The sequence below is a fragment of the Meles meles genome, chromosome 1, assembly GCF_922984935.1.
Source record: "Meles meles chromosome 1, mMelMel3.1 paternal haplotype, whole genome shotgun sequence".
Lineage (NCBI taxonomy): Eukaryota > Metazoa > Chordata > Mammalia > Carnivora > Mustelidae > Meles > Meles meles.
The window spans coordinates 201,389,999-201,410,403 of NC_060066.1; the positions used below are offsets into that span (position 1 = coordinate 201,389,999).

Here is a 20,405-nt window from a genome sequence, read left to right on the forward strand (position 1 = left end):
TATTTATCTGAAATTCTAGTAATCTGAATTTCTAGTAATCTGAAATTCAAGTAACTACTGTTAATGTGGTTTATCTAGGAACCCTAGTCTACCTACAAGTTTAGGCTTATGTCTGTTCCTCCTGACCCGGTACTGCAGGCTTCATTTTCTTCTTCCTCCCTTTCTCATTTGTAACTTTCTGAACCTTGGTTTCCTTTATCCCCAATATATTTCCTTATTTGTTTAAATACAGAATATAAGGAAAGTGGTTTTTTAGAATTGTTATGAAAAGGAAGTCATTAAGATTTGGTATTTCTGCCTTTTATCTTTAGCCTGAGGCTTGCTGGTAACTGCATTCAGGTTCCTTGGGTTCGTTCCTCACCCTCCTTCCCTTCATTGTGGATGTGTTATTTAATTGAAATGTGTTTGTGTTGGATTTAGGGTCCCCCTCCCCATCCTTACGTGTGTGTGTGTGTACACGGTGTCACATTCAGAGGCTCCCTGGTTCAGCAGTGTACGGAACAGGATATTCAGCAAAGTGTCACACACCCCTCCAGTTTTTACCCTCACCCAACTCGTGTTCGGAAGGTAACCACTTTTATTGGCCTCTGGCTTAACCTTTTGGTTTCTTTGTGTTCAAATGAGCAGATACATGTGTATTTTCTTATTCCCCCCTCTTTCTTACACAAGCAATAGCATACTATAGATACTGTTTTGCGCGTTGCTCTCTTAATCATACATCCTAAAATGGACTCTACATCCATCCGTAGAAGTTGTGTTGTGGTTTTCCTCTTCTGGTCTCCTAGGACTCCGTGGGGCTGAGGTACCATGTCCCCTGTTGGCTCCTTCGGCTTTCCAGTGTTTCACAGCTACCAACCGTGCTGTAATGAGTAACTGAGGTGTTACTTGTGCAGGTTTGTCTGCACTCTCAGAGGTGTATCTTCAGGGTGAATTCTTAGAAATGAATTTCTTGGGTGGGAGGTTGGGGGAACAGGTGGTGGGTAATGGGGAGGGCACGTTTTGCATGGAGCACGGGGTGTTGTGCAAAAACAATGAATACTGTTACGCTGAAAAAAATAAATAAAATGGAAAAGAAATGAATTTCTTGGGTTTAAAGGAAGCTGTGTGTGTAGTATTGTTAGAGATTGCAAAAGTCCTTTCCCTGAAAGCCCTGCCAGTTTGAATTCTCTCAGCAGTTAAATGAGTTCTTTTTCCCACAGCCTCACAGATTGAACTTGGTGTTTCATCTTCTCCGTTCTCCTCTTTTTATAGATGAGAAATAGATGAAATCTAGTATGCCATTATAGTTTTAATCCACATGTTTCTTATGGAACTATGGCATTTCTTAATCAAATAATCATTTTTTTGTAGACGAAACTGCAAAGGAAATCCGAATTGCTTGGTTGGCATTGGTGAGCATATTTGGTTAGGAGAAATAGATGAAAATAGTTTCCATAACATTGATGATCCCAACTGTGAGAGGAGAAAAAAGGTAAGCCATCCTTTTTTAAGTGACACTATGGGGTATTCCTCTGGGTTTTTGTTGTTTTGTTTTGCATCTGTAATCAGAAACTATTACTGGTTTGCGGGAGCTCATTGCAGCTTGAGGATAAGCAGTGGAACTTAAACTGCTTGAATTGGGGCAGTTCTTAATGGTAATTTTTAAATCAGGTGGTCGTGTAATCCAGCAAGCCTTCAGAGGATGGTTGTAGCTCAAATGCTGATTCTGCAGGGGAGAAAAAAAAAGTGCTGATTCTGTGTTGGCTTTCATATTGTGCATTTTATTTTGAACTGGTTTTTATTTTTTTTTAATTTTTTTAAAAAGATTTTATTTATTTATTTATTTATTTATTTATTTATTTATTTGACAGACAGAGATCACGATCACAAGTAGGCTGAGAGGCAGGCAAAGACAGAGAAGGAAGCAGGCTCCCTGCTGAGCAGAGAGCCTGATGCGGGGCTCAATCCCAGGACCCTGAGATCATGACCTGAGCCGAAGGCAGAGGCTTTAACCCACTGAGCCACCAAGGCGCCCCTTGAACTTGTTTTTAAAAGTCTCTTTGGGGGCGCCTAGGTGGCTCAGTGGGTTAAAGCCTCTGCTTTCAGCTCAGGTCATGATCCCAGGGTCCTGGGATCGAGCCCCGCATCGGGCTTTCTGCTTAGCATGGAGCCTGCTCCCCCCGCCCGCCTCTCTGCCTACTTGTGATCTCTGTCTGTCAAATAAATAAATAAAATCTTAAAAAAAAAAAAAGTCTCTTTGAAGTGGTAAATCAAGGAAACAAGCTCCCATAGTGCTATTATTACCATGCTTTCTTGGGGGTGTGGGTTTTTTTTATTTTATAAGATTTTATTTATTTATTTGACACAGAGAAAGAGATCATAAGTAGGCAGAGAGGCAGGCAGAGAAAGAGGGAGAAGCAGGCTCCCTGCTGAGCAGAGAACCCAATGCAGGGCTCGATCCCAGAACCCTAAGATCATGACCCGGACCAAAGGCAGAAGCTTAACCCACTGAGCCACCCAGGCACCCCTTGGGCTTGTATTTTTATATGTTGTATGTGTAACCAGTAGTTTTACTTTTGCTTAGAAAATCTTGATGTGTCTTTTTAAAAAAGGCCTGGTGTTCACAAAATACCTATATAGATATTTCATGTATTAAAAAGAATGATTCTTTGTAAGTTCAGGAACCTGCAGTTTTTGGAAAAAGTTGTAGCCAGTTCCTCCTGCTCCATTTCTCCCCGATCTATATGATGGAAAGGAACTTTTGTGGACATTTTACTTTGTCATTGTCCTAATGTTGACAGTTTTAGGACTCTAACAAATGAATACCCTATGTACACAGGTTCAGAAAGGATCTGGCCCGGAGCCCGTCGTTTTAATTTTAGATGTAAGGGACCAGAGAAGACTAGAAGACTAGGGATGCGCTGTCCTATGTCTTCTCCACTCCTGTAGCCACCCCAACCCAGATGGGGCTTCTATGAAATTATGTCCTACCTGTGGCCAAGAGAGCCTTATGTGGTTATGCCATGTTGGTTGTTGGTGGTAACGGATTTTTTAATCTGAAATTTAAAAAATAATTCCTCTTGTACTTTTTTGTGTAAAGGGAAATTGATTTTGTAATTGCAAATTTTGTATTTTTGTAGAACTCATTTGTGGGCCTCACTAACCTTGGCGCTACTTGTTACGTCAACACATTTCTTCAAGTATGGTTTCTCAACTTGGAGCTGCGGCAAGCACTATACTTGTGTCCAAGTACCTGTAACGACTACATGATGGGAGATGGTATCCAAGAAGAGAAAGGTTAGTGGGGTGGGTATGGGGCTGGCTCCCTTCACAGCATGTTGCCAGCTAGAAAGAACACTTTGCAAACCCAGGAAACTAACTTCTGAGGACTTGTTATGTGCTGGGCATGGTAGGCGGTCCTTCCTAAACATGGTCAGGATTCAGAATGTTCCTTTTTTTCTGTAATTTATTATTTAGGCACTGAAATGGCTCATATTCAAGTGAAGGAAATCCATTTGATTATTCTTCTAGATTACATCTACAGTTTCTCCATGTAATACACCGTGATTGTAGCCCATTAATTTGTAGTGTTTGATAAAAATCAAGTCAATAAAGCAGACAGCATTACTCTTTTTTCTAGCTTGGGAGACTTAATACTTCATTGTAACCACAAGCAATCTTTTGTCCTGATTCCCAAAAACACCAGCTTCAGTGATACCCTCTAAATTTAAGGTCAATTCACTAACCTTGGCAAAATCAGTCATCAATAGCAGCTACAGTCATTTAGGGTTTTTAATTAATTAGTTTTTTGACTCAGAGACAGAGAGATCACAAGTAGGCAGAGAGGCAGGGAGAGGGAGAAGCAGGCCTCCCGCTGACCAGAGAGCCCGTTGTGGGGCTCGATCCCAGGACCCTGGGTTCATGACCTGAGCCGAAGGCAGAGGCTCAACCCACTGAGCCACCCAGGTGCCCCCATTTAGGGTTTTTAGACAGAATCAGTTTCAAACTTCCTACTGGAATTATTTAGTTTATTTCATGTACAGTATGTGGTTGATTACTCCTGATTGATACTATTTTCTATTTAGAGATGGACTACTAGAGGCTGCTTTCTCTTTAAGATGGAACTTCCATGGAACAGACCAGATTTTTCTCGTTCTCAAAGCTGGGGGTTGGAGGGCAGTGAATGTCTGAGATTACATAGGCCTGAGAGCTCCAAGTTGGGAACTTCGACTCTTGCTCCCACCTGTAAATCCTGTGCTGTGTTTTATGTGATCTGGTTTGGGCACATGCTCATGTCTTTGACTCTGAGAGGGAATAGAGGATTTATAAGCCTGGTATCTTCTGGCAGCCCTGCACACAATAGGTATTGCTTTAGAGTCTTGGTCCTTGTTAACAGTAATCTTGGCTTCAGAACACAGTGCTCAAGGGGCACCTGGCTGGCTCAGTTGGTAGAGCATGTGATTCTTGATCTCGGGGTTGTTCAGTTTTAGCCCATTGGGCATGGAGCCTACCTTTTTTAAATTTTTTTAAATTTATTTATTTGACAGAGATCACAAGTAGGCAGAGAGGCAGGCAGAGAGAGAGGAGGAAGCAGGTTCCCCACTGAGCAGAGACCCCAATGTGGGGCTCAATCCCAGGACATTGGGATCATGACCTGAGCCGAAGGCAGAGGCTTTAACCCACTGAGCCACCCAGGCGCCCCTGGAGCCTACTTTAAAAAAAAAACCACAGGGCTTAAAAAATTTCTTTTCCCACCCCTCCCTTACAAATTCTTAAGATTATTTCCCCAAAACTTTATAGTTCTGAATATTTAAATTTAGATTAATAGTGTATTAAGTATTTAAAGTAATATTATATATAAAGGATGTTTAACGTAAAATGGTTCTTTTTGATCTTTAGCATTATCTTGCTAAAGAATAAATTTACCAGTGAGATGACAGTTTCATAACAAGTGAAAACTAAATTTCTGTTTTGTAAAATGGTGTGTCATGGCCTCTTTTGGGTATTGTGGCTTTAACATTATCCTTAAAAAAAAAAAAATGTGTGTGTGTGGGTTGTTGTTTTTTTTTTTTAATTTCTAAGCACATGAATTTTTATATTTTACCAAAGTTGTTCCTCACCTGTTCTCTGATGAGAGTGTGCATTTCTGCTGCTATTTTACACTTGATCTTAGCCAAAAGGCTGAAAAGTGATTCTGCTGCTCTTTTAATAGGCACGGTAAAAGGAGTGCAAATGCTTTGTGTTGGACATGATGGGACCTGGGTTCTGCTTCTAGTTCAGTCACTCCCTTATTTTACAGATAGGAAAGCCCAGGGCACCTGGAGGGGTGCAGTTGGTTAAGCTTCTGCCTCTTGATTTTTGCTCAGGTTGTGATCTCAGGCTCATGAGATCAAGCCCCACATCAGTTTCCATGCTTAGCTTGAAGTCAGCTTGAGATTCTCTGCCCCTCCTGCCCATGTTCCGTCTCTCTCACTTTCTCTAAAATCTTTTTTTTTTTTTTTTTTTTTTTTTTTTTAAAGAAAAGACAGCAGAGGAGAAGTTATTTTATTATTTTTTGATTTTGAGAGTGAGGACATACAAGAGCAGGGAGAGAGAAAGGCTCTCAGGCAGACTTCACGCTAAGTGCAGAGCCAGCCTTGGGGCTCAATCTTAGGACCCTAAGAGCCAAAATCAAGAGTTGCAGCCTCAACCAACTAAGCCACTCAGGTGTCCCAGAAGAGGAGTTACTTGGAGTTAATAAGTATGAAGTATCTAACCTGTAAGATAAAGAGAGTTGGAGTAGACGTAAACTTAGCTGAATACCTTTCAGCGGACTGCAAAGCCTTTGCACCCCAGGAAGTAAGATTTTTACATTTGTTTTATAAATGAAATGTTGACTTCCTGCAAGTCACAGTTGGTAGTAAAGAGATAAACCATTCAGAGTCCAAATAGGAGACAAAAATGACAGTAATTTGAACAGAAAGAATAGGGAATTATTACTGTTTTATACATCTGTCTTAAGGGTTTTTCATGGTGAATTCGTATTTCGATTTAGCCAGCTGGACTCAGTTTAGATGATCCTGATGTTGGCAACATCCAGAGCATCATAGTGAGGAGCCAGCTGAGCATATGCTGCCTTACCTGCATCAGCCCTGATCATGGTGTTGACCTTGGCCACATCAGTGTCCGAGAGCTTCTCCATGGCCTGTTTGATCTGGTGTTTGTTGGTCTTGACATCCACAGTGAACACAAGTGTGGTGTTGTCTTCTGTTTTCTTCATGGCTGACTCAGTAGTTGGGGGAACTTGATGGCAAAGCGATCAAGCTTGCTTCTCTTGGGGGTGCTCTTTCGAGGGTATTTAGGCTGCCTTCAGAGATGCTGTGTCTTGCGTCGTTGGAATGTGTGTGACATGCAGATCTTCTTTTTTCGTGTGACTTTGGACACTTTTCAGCGCTGCTGAAAGGCCTCAAAGCCTTTACTTTGGCTTTGGCTTTGGGAGGGTCAGGAGCTTCCTTCTTAGCCTTTTTATTGTTAAGTGGTCTCTGCACCCACTGTGGGGCTTGAACTCTGAGATGGGCATATGCCCTACTGACTGAGCCAGCCAGGTGCCCTGAATTGTTTTGTTGTTTTGTTTTTTTTTTTCTTAAATATTTGGTTTATTTATTTGACAGAGAGATCACAAGTAGGCAGAGAGGCAGGCAGAGAGAGAGGAAGGGAAGCAGGCTCCCTGCTGAGCAGAGAGCCCGATGCGGGGCTCGATCCCAGGAGCCTGAGACCATGACCTGAGCTGAAGGCAGAGGCTTAACCCACTGAGCCACCCAGGTGCCCCCTGAATTGTTTTTATATCCTACAAGATAGACTTTAATTTTTAAAACATACATGTATTATTGGGAGGCTTTTTGGAAGGGATTTTTTTAAATTATAGTTGACAATCTATTAGTTTCAGGTGTACAACATAGTGACTTAACAATTATATATGTTATGAAATGTTCACCAAGAATAGGAAATTAGAGTAATGGGAGTGGTTAGTAAGAATTAAAGAGGACTTGAAAAACTATAGGACTAGCAGATGTAGGGAACAGCCACTACCCTCGGGGCAAAAATGCACACCCCAGGAGGACTCTTCACACCCCCTCCACACCCCCTTTCCCCGCCTGATATCCTGACCTCTGGAGAGTGCCCTGTGCGGGCTCAATAGATGTCTGAGAAGGTGCCAAGCTGCTTCCTCAGTAGAGACCCCAACTTGAAACTGTCTACAGGGAAATCCAGGGCCTCGGAAACCTCTGTTAAGTCATCTGAGAGGGTGCCCAAGAGGTCATTCACATGGTGGTTTTTCCAGAGGAGGCCCCTCAGGGGAGGTGGCCTACTGTGGCCCCTGCCCCAGGAGGCGCTGCAGGAAGCTGCACAGCAGGGTTGGCTGCAGGCACCACTGGACCCTCCAGTGCCCTCTGCTGGCAAGACTTAATCTTGCGTGGGCTGGCGAAGGAGAGATGTTGGCCTGGCTGATCCATGTTAACACAGGGAGCAGAGCAGGGTAGTGACTGGCACAGAAGATGATGCTCAAGTCTTTGGGGGCTCTTGAGATCTACTTTTCCTATTTAAGATACTTTCCCAACTCACTAAAACTTGCCACTCTAAAATTCTAACATTTTAAAATGCATCATTATATCATTCCAGTTTGAATCCTGTCACTTACTTAATTCATGGCAAGTTTAAATTAACGAGATTATATTAAAATATTTAGCCATTATGTGAATGGTAAATACAGTCTGTGGCTTTTATATTGGACTGAACATTTCAGTGCTGATTTGACACTAGAAAACTATGGTCGTGGTTGCTGTTGTGATGTACATATAACTCTTGCTTTTAGGGGATGTGTATGGATAGCCATGGCGGCTTCCTTACTTCCAAACAGATGTGATTACTAATTTGTTTCTATTAAATTCTTAGAACTATCATAAAACACTAATATTCTATAAAGGTAAGGGTGCTTAATTATGTTCTCATGTAAAGAAGTACATATTTTAAATAAAAGTAGCACTTTGCTAAAAACAACATATTTTTTTCAATAGATTATGAGCCTCAGACAATTTGTGAGCATCTTCAGTATTTGTTTGCCTTGTTGCAAAACAGTAATAGGCGATACATTGATCCATCGGGATTTGTTAAAGCCTTGGGCTTGGACACAGGGCAACAGCAGGTAAGAACCTTTAAATTCTATATTTTTTAAAGGTTTATTTATTTATTTGTGGGAAAGAGAGCACAGTTGGGGGTGAGAGGCAGAGGGAAAAGGAGAGAGAGAGAGAATCCTCAGACAGACTGCCCACTGAAAGCAGAGCCCGATCGGGGGCCAAATTCCACGGCCCTGAGATCATGACCTGAGCTGAAATCAAGAGCCAGACGCTTAACTGACTGAGCCACCCGGGTGCCCCAGAACCTTTTAAGTTTTTTTAAATGTAAAAAGGTACCTAAGCGTTCTTTAGAATGTTTATAGGAGGAAGTGAAGTAAAATGCTTTTTAATTTTTTTTTTAATTTATTTATTGGTCAGAAAGCAAGCACACAGGCAGGCAGAGAGAGAAGCAGGCTCCCCGCTGAGCAAGGAGCCCTATGTGGGACTCGATCCCAGGATACGGGGATCATGACCTGAGCCGAAGGCAGCTGCTTAACCAACTGAGCCACCCAGGCATAAAAATTAACTTTTTTCTTTATTTTTTAAAGATTTTATTTATTTGAGAGAGAGCATGAGAGGGGAGAGGGTCAGAAGGAGAGGCAGACTCCTCACTGAGAAGGGAGCCCAATGCGGGACTCGATCCTGGGACTCCAGGATCATACTTGAGCTGAAGGCAGTCATTTAACCAATTGAGCCACCCAGGCGCCTCCCCCAAATTAACTTTTTGCTATTTTGAATTAGAGCATTTATTCAACTGTCCAGCATATTACCCACTTACCTTGGTCCTATTTCTGAAAACTCATACATGGGTACAAACCAATTCAGTCCTTATTTGAAGATGCTAAATTCAAAATGCGAACGTTTCACTCACTTATCACTGTTTTGTATCAGAAGTTGGAAAGCAAGGTACGATTTTTCTTTTTACTAACCCAAATTTGTGTTGTAGGATGCCCAAGAATTTTCAAAGCTCTTTATGTCTCTGTTGGAAGACACTCTGTCTAAACAAAAGAATCCAGATGTGCGGAACATTGTCCAGCAGCAGTTCTGTGGAGAATATGCTTATGTAACCGTGTAAGTGTGTGTCAGCTTTCCCACGGTGCATTGTCTTCTGAGACGGTTACTCACATGTTATCTCATGTTCAGTTCAGTTCCAAGTTATGGCTTTCGTGGGCCATCATGGGGCCAGTAATATTTGTAGTGTAATTCATTTTCATGGGAACATGTTAACAGCTGACATGCTAAGTGCAGTTGAATCCGTTCAGATGTCCAGCGCCCTGTGTGGTTGAGCTCTGAGCACGTACCGTATGGCTATGCTGTGCGCTCAGAGACAGAGAGTGGAGCCAGTAGGACACTGAGAGTGAACGTAAAACGCTTCTTGAAATTGTTCCTAATCATGAACTACATGCCTCACCAATCACTTCCTGTTTTTTATTTTTAATATATAGTGTAAATAATTTCCGTGAACAAAAACCAAGGGAAAATAAATGCTTCCCATAGCTTTAGAGTGTGATATAATGGAACTTGATTGTTTTCCTACTCTGATCTTAATTTTACCACTCTGTTTTATTACAGTTGCAATCAGTGTGGCAGAGAGTCTAAGCTTTTATCAAAGTTTTATGAACTGGAGTTAAATATCCAAGGCCACAAGCAGTTAACAGATTGCATCTCAGAATTTTTGAAGGTATTCGAACTTTGGCGTACATGTTGTTTCTGCTCATTAACCATTAAATACTATTCTGAATGTGTTTTTTGATTTAATGGGTAAATTCTTTAATAGCCTTTTTCATATATGAAGTGTCTCTGTTTCTGTAAAGATCTGGAAGAAACTATAAATTTTAAAGTGCTGAAGCAGGCTGTGTGTTAAAATAAGTTGGGACTCTTTCAGTTATTTTACATGTCAAGTTCTGTGTTAAAACTTGGATGATTAGGGGTGGTGGAGTGTTTGAGGAAATCTAAGCTCTACAATCATCCAGTTAAATTGCCTTTTCATTTGAGGAGAATTACAAGGTGTGGAATGCAATTTTTTTTTTTTTTTTTTTTTTTTAAATATCACTCTGGTCAGTCTTCAGCCTCTCCACTCCGGATTTGTTCTTGCTGTGTATGGAGATGTGTATGTAGATGCACGTGGAGGGAGGGGAGTGGCTCCTTTTCCCTCTGAGTTGGGAAAGCTGCTTGGGGATACCTTTGTCACCAAGTGAGAACGAGCACATGGTATAACAGACAAGCTTACACTATAGCTTCCTTTCTTAAGATGTTTTTGTACCTTTCTTCCTTTCTTAGCACAACTCTTAGCATACTTCAGATACTTATTGAATTCATTCAGCTAGATACTGGTTGAGTGCTTAACTACACACTGATTTGGTATTTGGGGATAACCCTAGTGGGCGAAACTGAAAACTTTTGCCTTGTAATGTTGGTGGTGTGGGGACTGGGGATGACAGTAAAATAACGTAGTGTGTCACCTAGAGTAAGTACTACGGAGAAGAATCTGGGAAGGGGACGGAGAATGTGGTAGGGATGAGAGTGGGTTGGTTGCTGTTAGAAATAAAATGATTGAAGGTGAAGGAGTGAGCCATGGAGGAAATGGGCAGAAGTGCAGAGCTTGAAACAAGAAAGTGCCTGGTGGTTTGAGGAACAGCAAGGTCACTGTGGCTGAAGTGGGTAAGCAAGGGGAGAAGGATGTTGTAGACGTAACTAAGGATCATGTCCAGTGGAGCCCAGTGGGCCTAGGCCAGAGACTTGACTTTGAGTGTGGTGAGATGCCATCGGGGCATGGTAAGCTTAGAATTGTGATCTGTTTGAACAGGACAGATCTGGGTACCGTCTTGTTCGGATTTTCAATATATTTCTTTCTTTCTTTTTCTTTTTTTTTTTAAGATTTTATTTATTTATTTGACAGAGAGAGAAATCACAAGTAGGCAGAGAGGCAGGCGGGGGTGGGGGGAGCAGGTTTCCCGCTGAATGGAGAGCCCCATGCGGGTCTTGATCCCAGGACCCTAAGATCATGACCTGAGCCAAAGGCAGAGGCTTAACTCACTGAGCCACCCAGGTGCCCCTGGATTTTCAGTATATTTCCAAAGTGGAGCGGATAAAGTTTGTTGACTGGACATGGAGGGAAGGAAAGGAGTCAAGGATTACTAAATTCTGGCCTGAGTGCCAGGTAGGATGAAGTTGCCAAAATTGCTTTGGGAAACGCTGTGGGAGGAATAGGCTAGGGAGAGGGATTGGAAGTTTACTTGGGGGTGTGTTAGATTTGGGAGACATGTGGTTCAGGGTTTTGGGGGCTGGTTAAAATCAGGACTGACAGACGAGGACCAAGGACCAAGTCTTCAGACATTTAGATGCAGGGACTCGGGGAGGTAGGAGGAGCTAGCAAATGATACTGAGTGGGAGGACTGGCCAGTAAGTTAAGAGGACATAACAGGGAAAATTTAAAAAGAAACCACCAGGCTAGGGCGCCTGGGTGGCTCAGTGGGTTAAGCCGCTGCCTTCAGCTCAGGTCATGATCTCAGGATCCTGGGATCGAGTCCCGCATCAGGCTCTCTGCTCAGCGGAGAGCCTGCTTCCCTTCCTCTCTTGTGATTTCTCTCTGTCAAATAAATAAATCTTTAAAAAAAAAAAAGAAAGAAAGAAAGAGACCACCAGGCTATACCACTGAATTTCCTGAGGTCTTTTAAATTTATTTCATCAGCATGATTCAGTAATTTTAATTGTGTATGTGACTCGTGTGTGTGTGTGTGTCTGTGTATGATCTTGTATGTAATATGTAGTTCCGTATTCTGGTGCCCATATGTAATTTCCACCATTTTTCACTCTTAATTTGGTTGCATCGAGTGCTTATGATTTTTTATTTTTGAGAAGTATTTTAAGAATCAGACATTTTGGAAAGAGCCACAAGAATTTTAAATCACTGTATGCAAATTAATATCACTTCTCAGTAGTGCCTTCTAACTTGGGTATCCTTCACTGCTTAGAGTGGCTTGATCTTCAACAGGTTGCGAGGGCTGTTATTTAAAATGAAATTATGCAGTACATCAGAGTTTTGATCACTTAAAAAAAAAAAGCTGCTGTCTTCTAATTTTTTTTAAGTAATGTCTTATTTCTGATCAGGAAGAAAAATTAGAGGGAGACAATCGATACTTTTGTGAAAACTGTCAAAGTAAACAGAATGCCACAAGGAAGATCAGACTCCTGAGCCTTCCCTGCACCCTGAACTTACAGCTGATGCGTTTTGTCTTCGACAGGTAAATATGTATGAGCAGCAGTGTTTGCTGCTCGTTGTGGACTAATGTGTACAGATTTTAGCATAGACAGATAATAGCCTCTCCAATTTGAAACTCTAGATTTGGGCATGACAGTTGTAGTTGGGACCTGCCATTTTGAAATGCCAGTGATGTCTGGTTTTATCACAAAATTCTAAAGGAAGCCAGCCATATCTGAGTAAGAACTAGGAAAGTGGGAAATCCTTATTTTTACTCTATTAATGATTAAACACTGCAAAGGAAAACAAACATAGGTAAGAACTGAATTATCTTGATGTTCTGTATTTTTTAATAAGAACTAGAGTAAATTTCTACTTATTACAATCTTCCAACCTGCCCAACCCCCATGGGACTATATCTTTGATTGCGTAATTAAAGGAAACGTTTGCACATGCGCATTACTTCTATGAAGCGGGAGCATCTGTAGCTCTCTCTTGCGATTATATTAAAACTTCTGAAAGTAAGTTTGGAATTAACAGTTTAAATTCATACTTTTAACCTATTTTTTCCCACCAATTATAAGACAGCATTATGTTGACTTCTAATCGTACAAGTTTTTGAGCAAGATTGCTGAGTGCAACCTACCTAGGTACCATTGAGTTTATTAAAGTAGCCGGTAGAGCTTATACATTGTTTTATGATTGTTTTAAATATAAATATAATTAGCTTTCCTCTTGGTTAGGCAAACTGGACATAAGAAAAAGCTGAATACCTACATTGGCTTCTCAGAAATTTTGGATATGGAGCCTTATGTGGAACATAAAGGTAATATTTTTACCGAGCAGTGATAATTATAATGCCCAGAGATGGTAACTTGTGGTCAGCTCGTGATGCATACAGAATCGCATTTCATGACTATACTTTGCTAACTTCTGTTGGGAATAAAGGCTTTTTAGGCGAGTCGAGATGTTACTTCCATTTTCCATGAGTAAGTACACGACAGGGATTACATGGTTCATCAATATCTACAAAAGAATAAAAAGGGGAGACGGTGTTTTACTCTCTGAACCCACGGGGGGTCCCTTAGTGTCTGTACCATGTCTGTGATCCCTCATAAAATTGTCTGTCTGAGCTGCCTCCAGGCTTTTAAAACATTTTATCAAAACCATTGGGTGGCATAATTCCAGTATTGATGCTGTAATTCTCCCTTTCTGTGATGACTGATGAGTTCTAGGAAACTATGCTGTGACATCGTTTTGAGAAGAAGTAATTTACTGCCTTTTCCCTTTGGTGGTCATCACCTCACTCCACAGGATGGTACCTGAAAGAGAAAAGAATTTGGCCCTTTTGTTTCTCCTGCCCTGACTGGAGGAACTGCTTCCCGTCGTTTCTCAGATCAATCTTACTATTTATTAAATTGTTAATATAGAAATTTGATCATAATTTTTGTCTCTTGCCATAAAAGGCTTCTAGAGGCGACTTACAATAGAAACAAGCCCAAAAAACCTTTGAAAGAAGCCATCGGGGAGGTTGGGGAATGAGCTTTAAACACGTGTGTTCTGTCAGTGCTGAGGTTTCAGATTTGCACTCAGTGGAGGAGGAAACCAGCTGGAGACTTTGCTCCTGGACTTGGTCATTGTTTTATTTGACTGAATGAACATAACTGTAGTTCATTTGTAGTACACAAATGGTAGTGATTTGCTCCTGCCTACGTTGTTAGGTAATTGTTTGAAATTAGAGATGTCTGATAGCCTAGTGGTGTCTCAGGGGCCAGAAACATAGGTGTTAAATTAGCACTTTCCTTGACTCCACTGCATGACTTTGCATAGTTCTTATCGTTACTAAGCTTATTTTGTATTTGTCCAGTTTGTACGGTAAGAAAGACAAGACGATTAGGAAGTGGACTTGGTAGGTCAAAAAACCTGTAGAAATAGTTAAACTTAGTGTGTTGACTAAATGTAATAAGCTTGTATTTTATTTTTATTTTTAAATAATTTTTTGAAAGATTTTATTTTTAGAGGAAGAGAGCTTTCACAGGTTGGGAAGGGCAGAGAGGGAGGGAGAGAGGGACACAGGGTTCATTCCCAAAACCCTGAGAGCATGACCTGAACCAGAATCTTGAGTTGGACGTTCAACTGACTGAGCCACCCAGGCACCCTTAAGATTTTATTTTTGAGTAATCTCTATACCCAGTGTAGGGCAGAGAGTGTGATTCTTGATCTCGGGGTCACGAGTTTCATTGGATGTGGAGCCTACTTAATTAGAAACAAAAACAGGGGCGCCTGGGTGGCTCATTCGGTTAAGCATCTGCCTTCGTCTCAGGTCATGATCCCCAGGGTCCTGGAATCGAGTCCCACATCGGGCTCCTTGCTCAAGGGAGTAGTCTGCTTCCCCCTCTGCTTGTCTCTCCCTCCTGCTTGTGCTCTCTATCTCATTGACAAATAAATAAATCTTAAAACTACCAGAATTCTGGGGCACCTGGGTGGCTCAGTGGTTTGGGCCTCTGCCTTCGGCTCGGGTCATGATCTTAGGGTCCTGGGATCGAGCCCCGCATCAGGCTCTCTGCTCAGTGAGGAGCCTGTTTCTCCCTCTCTCTCTGCCTGCCTCTCTGCCTACTTGTGACCTCTCTCTGTCAAATAAATAAATAAAATATTAAAAAAAAAAAACTACCAGAATTCTGAAGTTGTTAGTTTAATGAATGGATGAATATAAATTCAGGTGAACAGTGGTATTGTGATAGGAAAATGTCTGTGTTGTCTCTTGGTAATACAATCGTGGTTACTGCTTCTATTTGTTTGGCTTATCGTGCTTATTTAACTTAGGAAATACAATGAGGAACTCATATTGTCGGCGCTCTTTCCTATTGGTCTGCTTCAGTGGTCTTGTCTTCACCCCTCCCCCAAGCACACTCCCTTGTCCTGCCATTGTTGGCACCATATATGTCGCTCTACCCATTTATCCTACCTTTGATAATAAAATTTAATGCATTCATAAGAGTCCAAAATACAAAGATGTATGGCTTGCAGAATTCTTTCAGAGTGGATATCTGCTTGAGCAACATCCAGCTCAAGAAACAGAACTTTCCCATGACCCCAAAGTCTCTTTTGTGCCCCTCCCAGTAACAAACCGTTCCCCCTGCCCCGCCCCTATCATAGGCACTAATCTGGCTTTTATGGCAGTCTCTTCTGTTATTTTTATTAATTTTATTTATTTGCTTGCTTGCTTGCTTGCTTTAGTGTTTCACGATACAAGTTTCCATCCCTAAACATCATAGTTGAGTTTCCCTTTTTCCTCCTGGGATGGTGCTGGGTGAAACCTAACCCAGGACAAGGTCTTGTACTGTCTCCCTCCTCTGCTCCGTCATCTGGCTGATGGTTGAAGGTAGCTGGAGAAAAACACCATCCTACCTGTGTGTCTGCCTGCCTCTCAGACTCCCTATTTTGAGGAATTTCAGATTTATCCCAAAAAATTGAATTCTGGTCTAGATCTTTTAATTGCATAAATTAGTCCAGTTACCCTTAAGGTAAGTACTGATACTTCCTCTGATTCAGATCTACGTCACTTTCTATGGTTTTCTTTTACTTGAATAGATTTCCAAGCTTCTCATTTCTTGAAATGTAGAAAGCCTAGTTTCGTAATCCCTCACTGATGTTGGAATATTATGCAGCCTAATTTTTGCTGTCTGGGTGGGTTCTTTTAATGTTGCCGTTAATGTTTCTTTATTCTTCTAGTTATTGCCCCTGGAATTTTTTTTGCGGGGAGGGGTGGTAAAGATTTTATTTGAACAAGAGGGATTGAGAGCGAGAATGAGCAGCGGGGACTTGCAGAGCTGGAGAGGGAGAAGCAGACTCCCTGCTGAGCAAGAAGCCCTGTGTGGTGCTCCGTCCAGTACCTGAGCTGAAGGCAGGTACCCAACCGACTGAGCCACCCTGGTGTCCGTATCTGAGTACTTTTTAAAATTATTTTCAGCTGGGGTCGTTAGGTGGGTGTTAATCTGTGTTACTGAATCCCCCACTGAGCTAAAAGAACGCAGAGACTTTCTCCTTTTACTCAGCTGCTATAGCCCTGTGTTCCTAAAAGCGTGCAGCATGTTTGTTGAATGAGTGATTGGCTCTGCCTTGTGACTCACTTCTTGCAGTTTGAAGGAAGTTACAGTGATGAAATCGTCAAGGATATGTGCAAAGACTATTCTGCCAAAAAGGTAGTAATTACTGTTTAATTTTAATAAAATGCTACTGGTTTAAGTGTCCAACAATATGGGAGTGGTTCGATATATTATACCTTTCCAGAAGAACATTTAAGGATGTAGAAAGATGTTAATGATTTGTTAGAAAAACCTGCGCGTTTCAGTATTAATAGTGCAATTAATAGTGTTAATTTATTATTACAGTATTAATAGTGGTTACGTCTGTATTGTGGGGTTGCTAATGAATTTTTTATTTAGTTTGATTTTTATTTTTTTAAAGATTTTATTTATTATTTGACAGACAGAGATCACAAGTAGGCAGAGAGGCAGACAGAGAGAGAGAGGAAGGGAATAAGGCTCCCCGCTGAGCAGAGAGCCCGATGCGTGGCTCGATCCTAAGACCCTGGGATCATGACCTGAGCAGAAGACAGAGGCTTTAACCCACTGAGCCACCCAGGCGCCCCTAGTTTCTGATTTTTAATGTGTAGAAGTGATGTTTTCCAGTACATATGTAATTTCCCCACTGTAACTAGCTAAAAGATTTTTTTCAGATTGTATCTGAAAATGTCAGTGTTCATTCATTTGCTGATATCTTGATGTATGGGTAAAGTCTTCTCTTGCATAAACCACATGCATAATACATAGGCTGTGACTTGTTTTTGGTTATTTAATATGTTTTTTTTAAAGATTTTATTCATTTATTTGACAGAGAGAGAGACCACAAGTAGGCAGAGAGGCAGGCAGAGAGAGAGGAGGAAGCAGGCTCCCCGCGGAGCAGAGAGCCCGACGCGGGGCTCGATCCCAGGACCCTGAGATCATGACCTGAGCCGAAGGCAGCGGCTTAATCCACTGAGCCACCCAGGCGCCCCTGTTTTTGGTTATTTAAAGTGAAATGGGAATTTAAAAATACTTAACAAAGAAATTTGAGTGCAGAATCATTCTAGATTTTTAATGTTTTCTCTACTGGTTGTTTCCAGTTACCTTGGCCTACACCTATTTTGACAGCAATTTTTCTTAATGACTAACCTTCAGTTGTTCCTAAAACATTATTCCTTTTCTTCTTCTTTTTTTTTTTTTTTTTTGAATCAGTAGCTTTTTAGTTTCACACTTCATCTGGTTAGTTTGTGTAAGTAATTTTGTGACAAGAATAGGAACAGCATATAGCTCAGCTAGCTTGTAGAAGGGCAAGGCCTACAACAGAATAGCTTTGTAACCCTGACCTGGGTGCCCAGAATGTCAGAGCTTTCCTTCCATCTATAAATTTTGCAGAGGAAGTGGAGAGTTAATGCAGTGAGCTGTTTAAGATGTGTTTACATTACTCTGTAAAACTAAATTTTTTTTAATCTTAGGTGTCACATTTTTGTTTTGTTTTAGATGACATGTTTTGAATTTTCTCAGATGTGTAAACAATTTTAATCATTACAGTTCAGACTTGGTATATAAGAAGAAATATTGTCTTTCACTTTCTCCCTTTCTCTTTCTCCAGGTGGGTCCTATGTGTATGAGCTCAGTGCAGTCCTTATACACAGAGGAGTGAGTGCATATTCTGGCCACTACATTGCCCATGTGAAAGATCCACAGTCCGGTGAATGGTATAAGTTTAACGATGAAGACATAGAAAAAATGGAGGGGAAGAAATTACAACTAGGGATTGAGGAAGATCTAGGTAAAACCTTTAAGTTGTGAGTGCCCTTTTAAAATATAAATTTTTTTTGTTTTGTTTTAACTAGAAATCTTTGTGATAATCTTAAGGCCCAAGATTGGGTTCTGGATTAGCAAGGATATTTGCATTTCTTAAACACACGTAAAATCTCTGAACATCTTTTATTAGCAATGCCTGAATTTAAAAAAAAAAAAATTTTTTTTTTCTCCCCCAGGGATGATTTCTGTAATGGTTTCATTGCAGTTTGAAGGCAAATATTCAGTAACCATTTTAATTTTGGGTAGGAACAGGTATGGAAAGAGGAGACCATAGCAGGTTATCAAGCTTAAAATGATGAACAGTAGATTGAACATAGTAGAATTTGTAGTCCTTTTCTTTGGGTTAGGAGGGTCTTATTGGGGAAGTAGCTCTAGCAGAGCACCATTGCTCTTGAGAATAGTGCCTGGCCTGTCGAGTGTCTTTTCCCATCCCTGGAATGTGAGCAGTGCCTCTGAGGGGTGAGCTCCTTGTTTTGTAGCGATGATGTAGCCATCAGGAGTACTTGGAGAATAGCTGTCTATGCTTGTGTTCTTGGCCCAGAATACCCACTTACTCCCCGCAGAAGTGAATGGTTCTTCCAGTAGGAGCCATCTTGGCCAAGCTTCTCATCACTTTATTACTGTGTTTGTCATTTTTGAGTGACGTTTGGACTATGGGGTCTAAGTATGAGAAAAGGATTGAGAACAGGTGTGTCCCCTGCCACTGTTCTTAATGAATCAAATCCACTTTCTCAAGGTGTGAGGGAGGAGCATGGCCATTCGAGTTGGCTTTTGGTGCATATGGGGAATCTTTCCGCAGATGGTTAAGGGGAACCATGTTTTTGTAATTTGTAGAGGTAGTTCCCATTTTTATTTTTTTTTTAATTTTTTAAAATTTTTAAAATTTTTTTATATTTTATTTATTTGGCAGAGAGAAACAACAACTAGGCAGAGAGGCAGGCAGAGAGAGAGGAGGAAGCAGGCTCCCCGTGGAGCAGAGAGCCCGATGCGGGGCTCGATCCCAGGACCCTGGGATCATGACCTGAGCCAAAGGCAGAGGCTTTAACCCTCTGAGCCACCCAGGTGCCCCAGTTCCCATTTTTAAATCACATGTAGGGTATTATGCTAAGCAAAATAAGCCAGTCAGAGAAAGACAGTTATCCTATAATCTCAGTGATATGTGGAATTTGAGAAACAAGACAGAGGATCATAGGGAAAGAGGAAAAAATGAAATGAAACCAGAGAGGGAGAAAAACCTCTTAATCCTAGATACTTGTCTCTTAGTAAGAGACTCTTAATCTCAGAAAATCTCAGAAAACAAACTGAGGGTTGCTGGAGTGGAGGGGCATAGGAGGGGTGGGATTCCTGGGTGATGGACATTGGGGAGGGTATGTGCTATGGTGAGCACTGAATTGTGAAAGACGGATGAATCACAGACCTGTCCCCTGAAACAAGTAATACATTATATGTTAATAATAAGAAGAAAAAATGGAAAATACTACAAAAAATTAAATCACATTTCGATGTTTATAGATACTCAGCTGTATTACTCTGACTTTAATACTGAGGTTCTTAACATTTGCTACACACACACACACACACACACACACACAGGCTTTAACCCACTGAGCCACCCAGGGACCCCTAAACAATAAATAAATTTTAAAATTTAAAATTCTAAAAAGAGGGGTGCCTGGGTTAAATCCTCTGCCTTCGGCTCAGGTCATTATCCCAGGGTCATGGGGTTGAGCCCTGCATCGGGCTCTGCTCGGCAGGGAGCCTGCTCCCTCCTTTCTCTCTGCCTGCTTGTGATCTCTGTCAAATAAATAAATAAAATTTTTATTAAAAAAAAAAGAAAAGAAATGCCCAGCCTCCTCATTAGTGTATACGCTCCTGACGTTGTTAATTCCCTGTACGGGTGCTCTTCACATGTTTTGCCGTGTGTTCTCTGCAAGAATATTAAACAAATTTCTGTTCCCTGAATGTTGTATCATTTTTTGAAGGTTTTATTTGAGAGAGTATGCGCACAAGCACTGGGAGAGAGGTGCTGGGGCGGAGGGAGAGGGAAAGGGAAAGAATTCCAGGCAGGTTCTGCACGCAGCCCAAAACAGGGCTCAATCTCAAAACCCTGAGACTATGACCTGAGCTGAAACTAAGAAGCAGTTGCTTAACTGACTGAGCCACCCAGGTGCCCCTCCCTGAACATTT

General features: G+C 41.3%; 1 protein-coding gene across 6 annotated transcripts in view; it reads left to right on the forward strand.

Moving 5' to 3' along the window:
* Positions 1–20,405, forward strand: part of USP48 (ubiquitin specific peptidase 48) — a 101,624-nt gene that overhangs the window by 31,256 nt on the left and 49,963 nt on the right. For 4 of the 6 annotated variants that reach the window (XM_046006720.1, XM_046006726.1, XM_046006735.1 and 1 more), the window contains exons 2-9: positions 1,351–1,471; positions 3,120–3,276; positions 8,031–8,158; positions 9,076–9,200; positions 9,702–9,810; positions 12,240–12,373; positions 13,074–13,156; positions 18,004–18,183. In XM_046006720.1, coding sequence (XP_045862676.1) covers positions 1,351–1,471; positions 3,120–3,276; positions 8,031–8,158; positions 9,076–9,200; positions 9,702–9,810; positions 12,240–12,373; positions 13,074–13,156; positions 18,004–18,183 — 1,037 coding nt within the window. Of the gene's footprint in view, positions 1–1,345; positions 1,472–3,117; positions 3,277–8,030; positions 8,159–9,075; positions 9,201–9,701; positions 9,811–12,239; positions 12,374–13,073; positions 13,157–18,003; positions 18,184–20,405 lie in introns of those variants that run through there. The other 2 variants (XM_046006757.1, XM_046006749.1) reach the window with 2 other exon arrangements.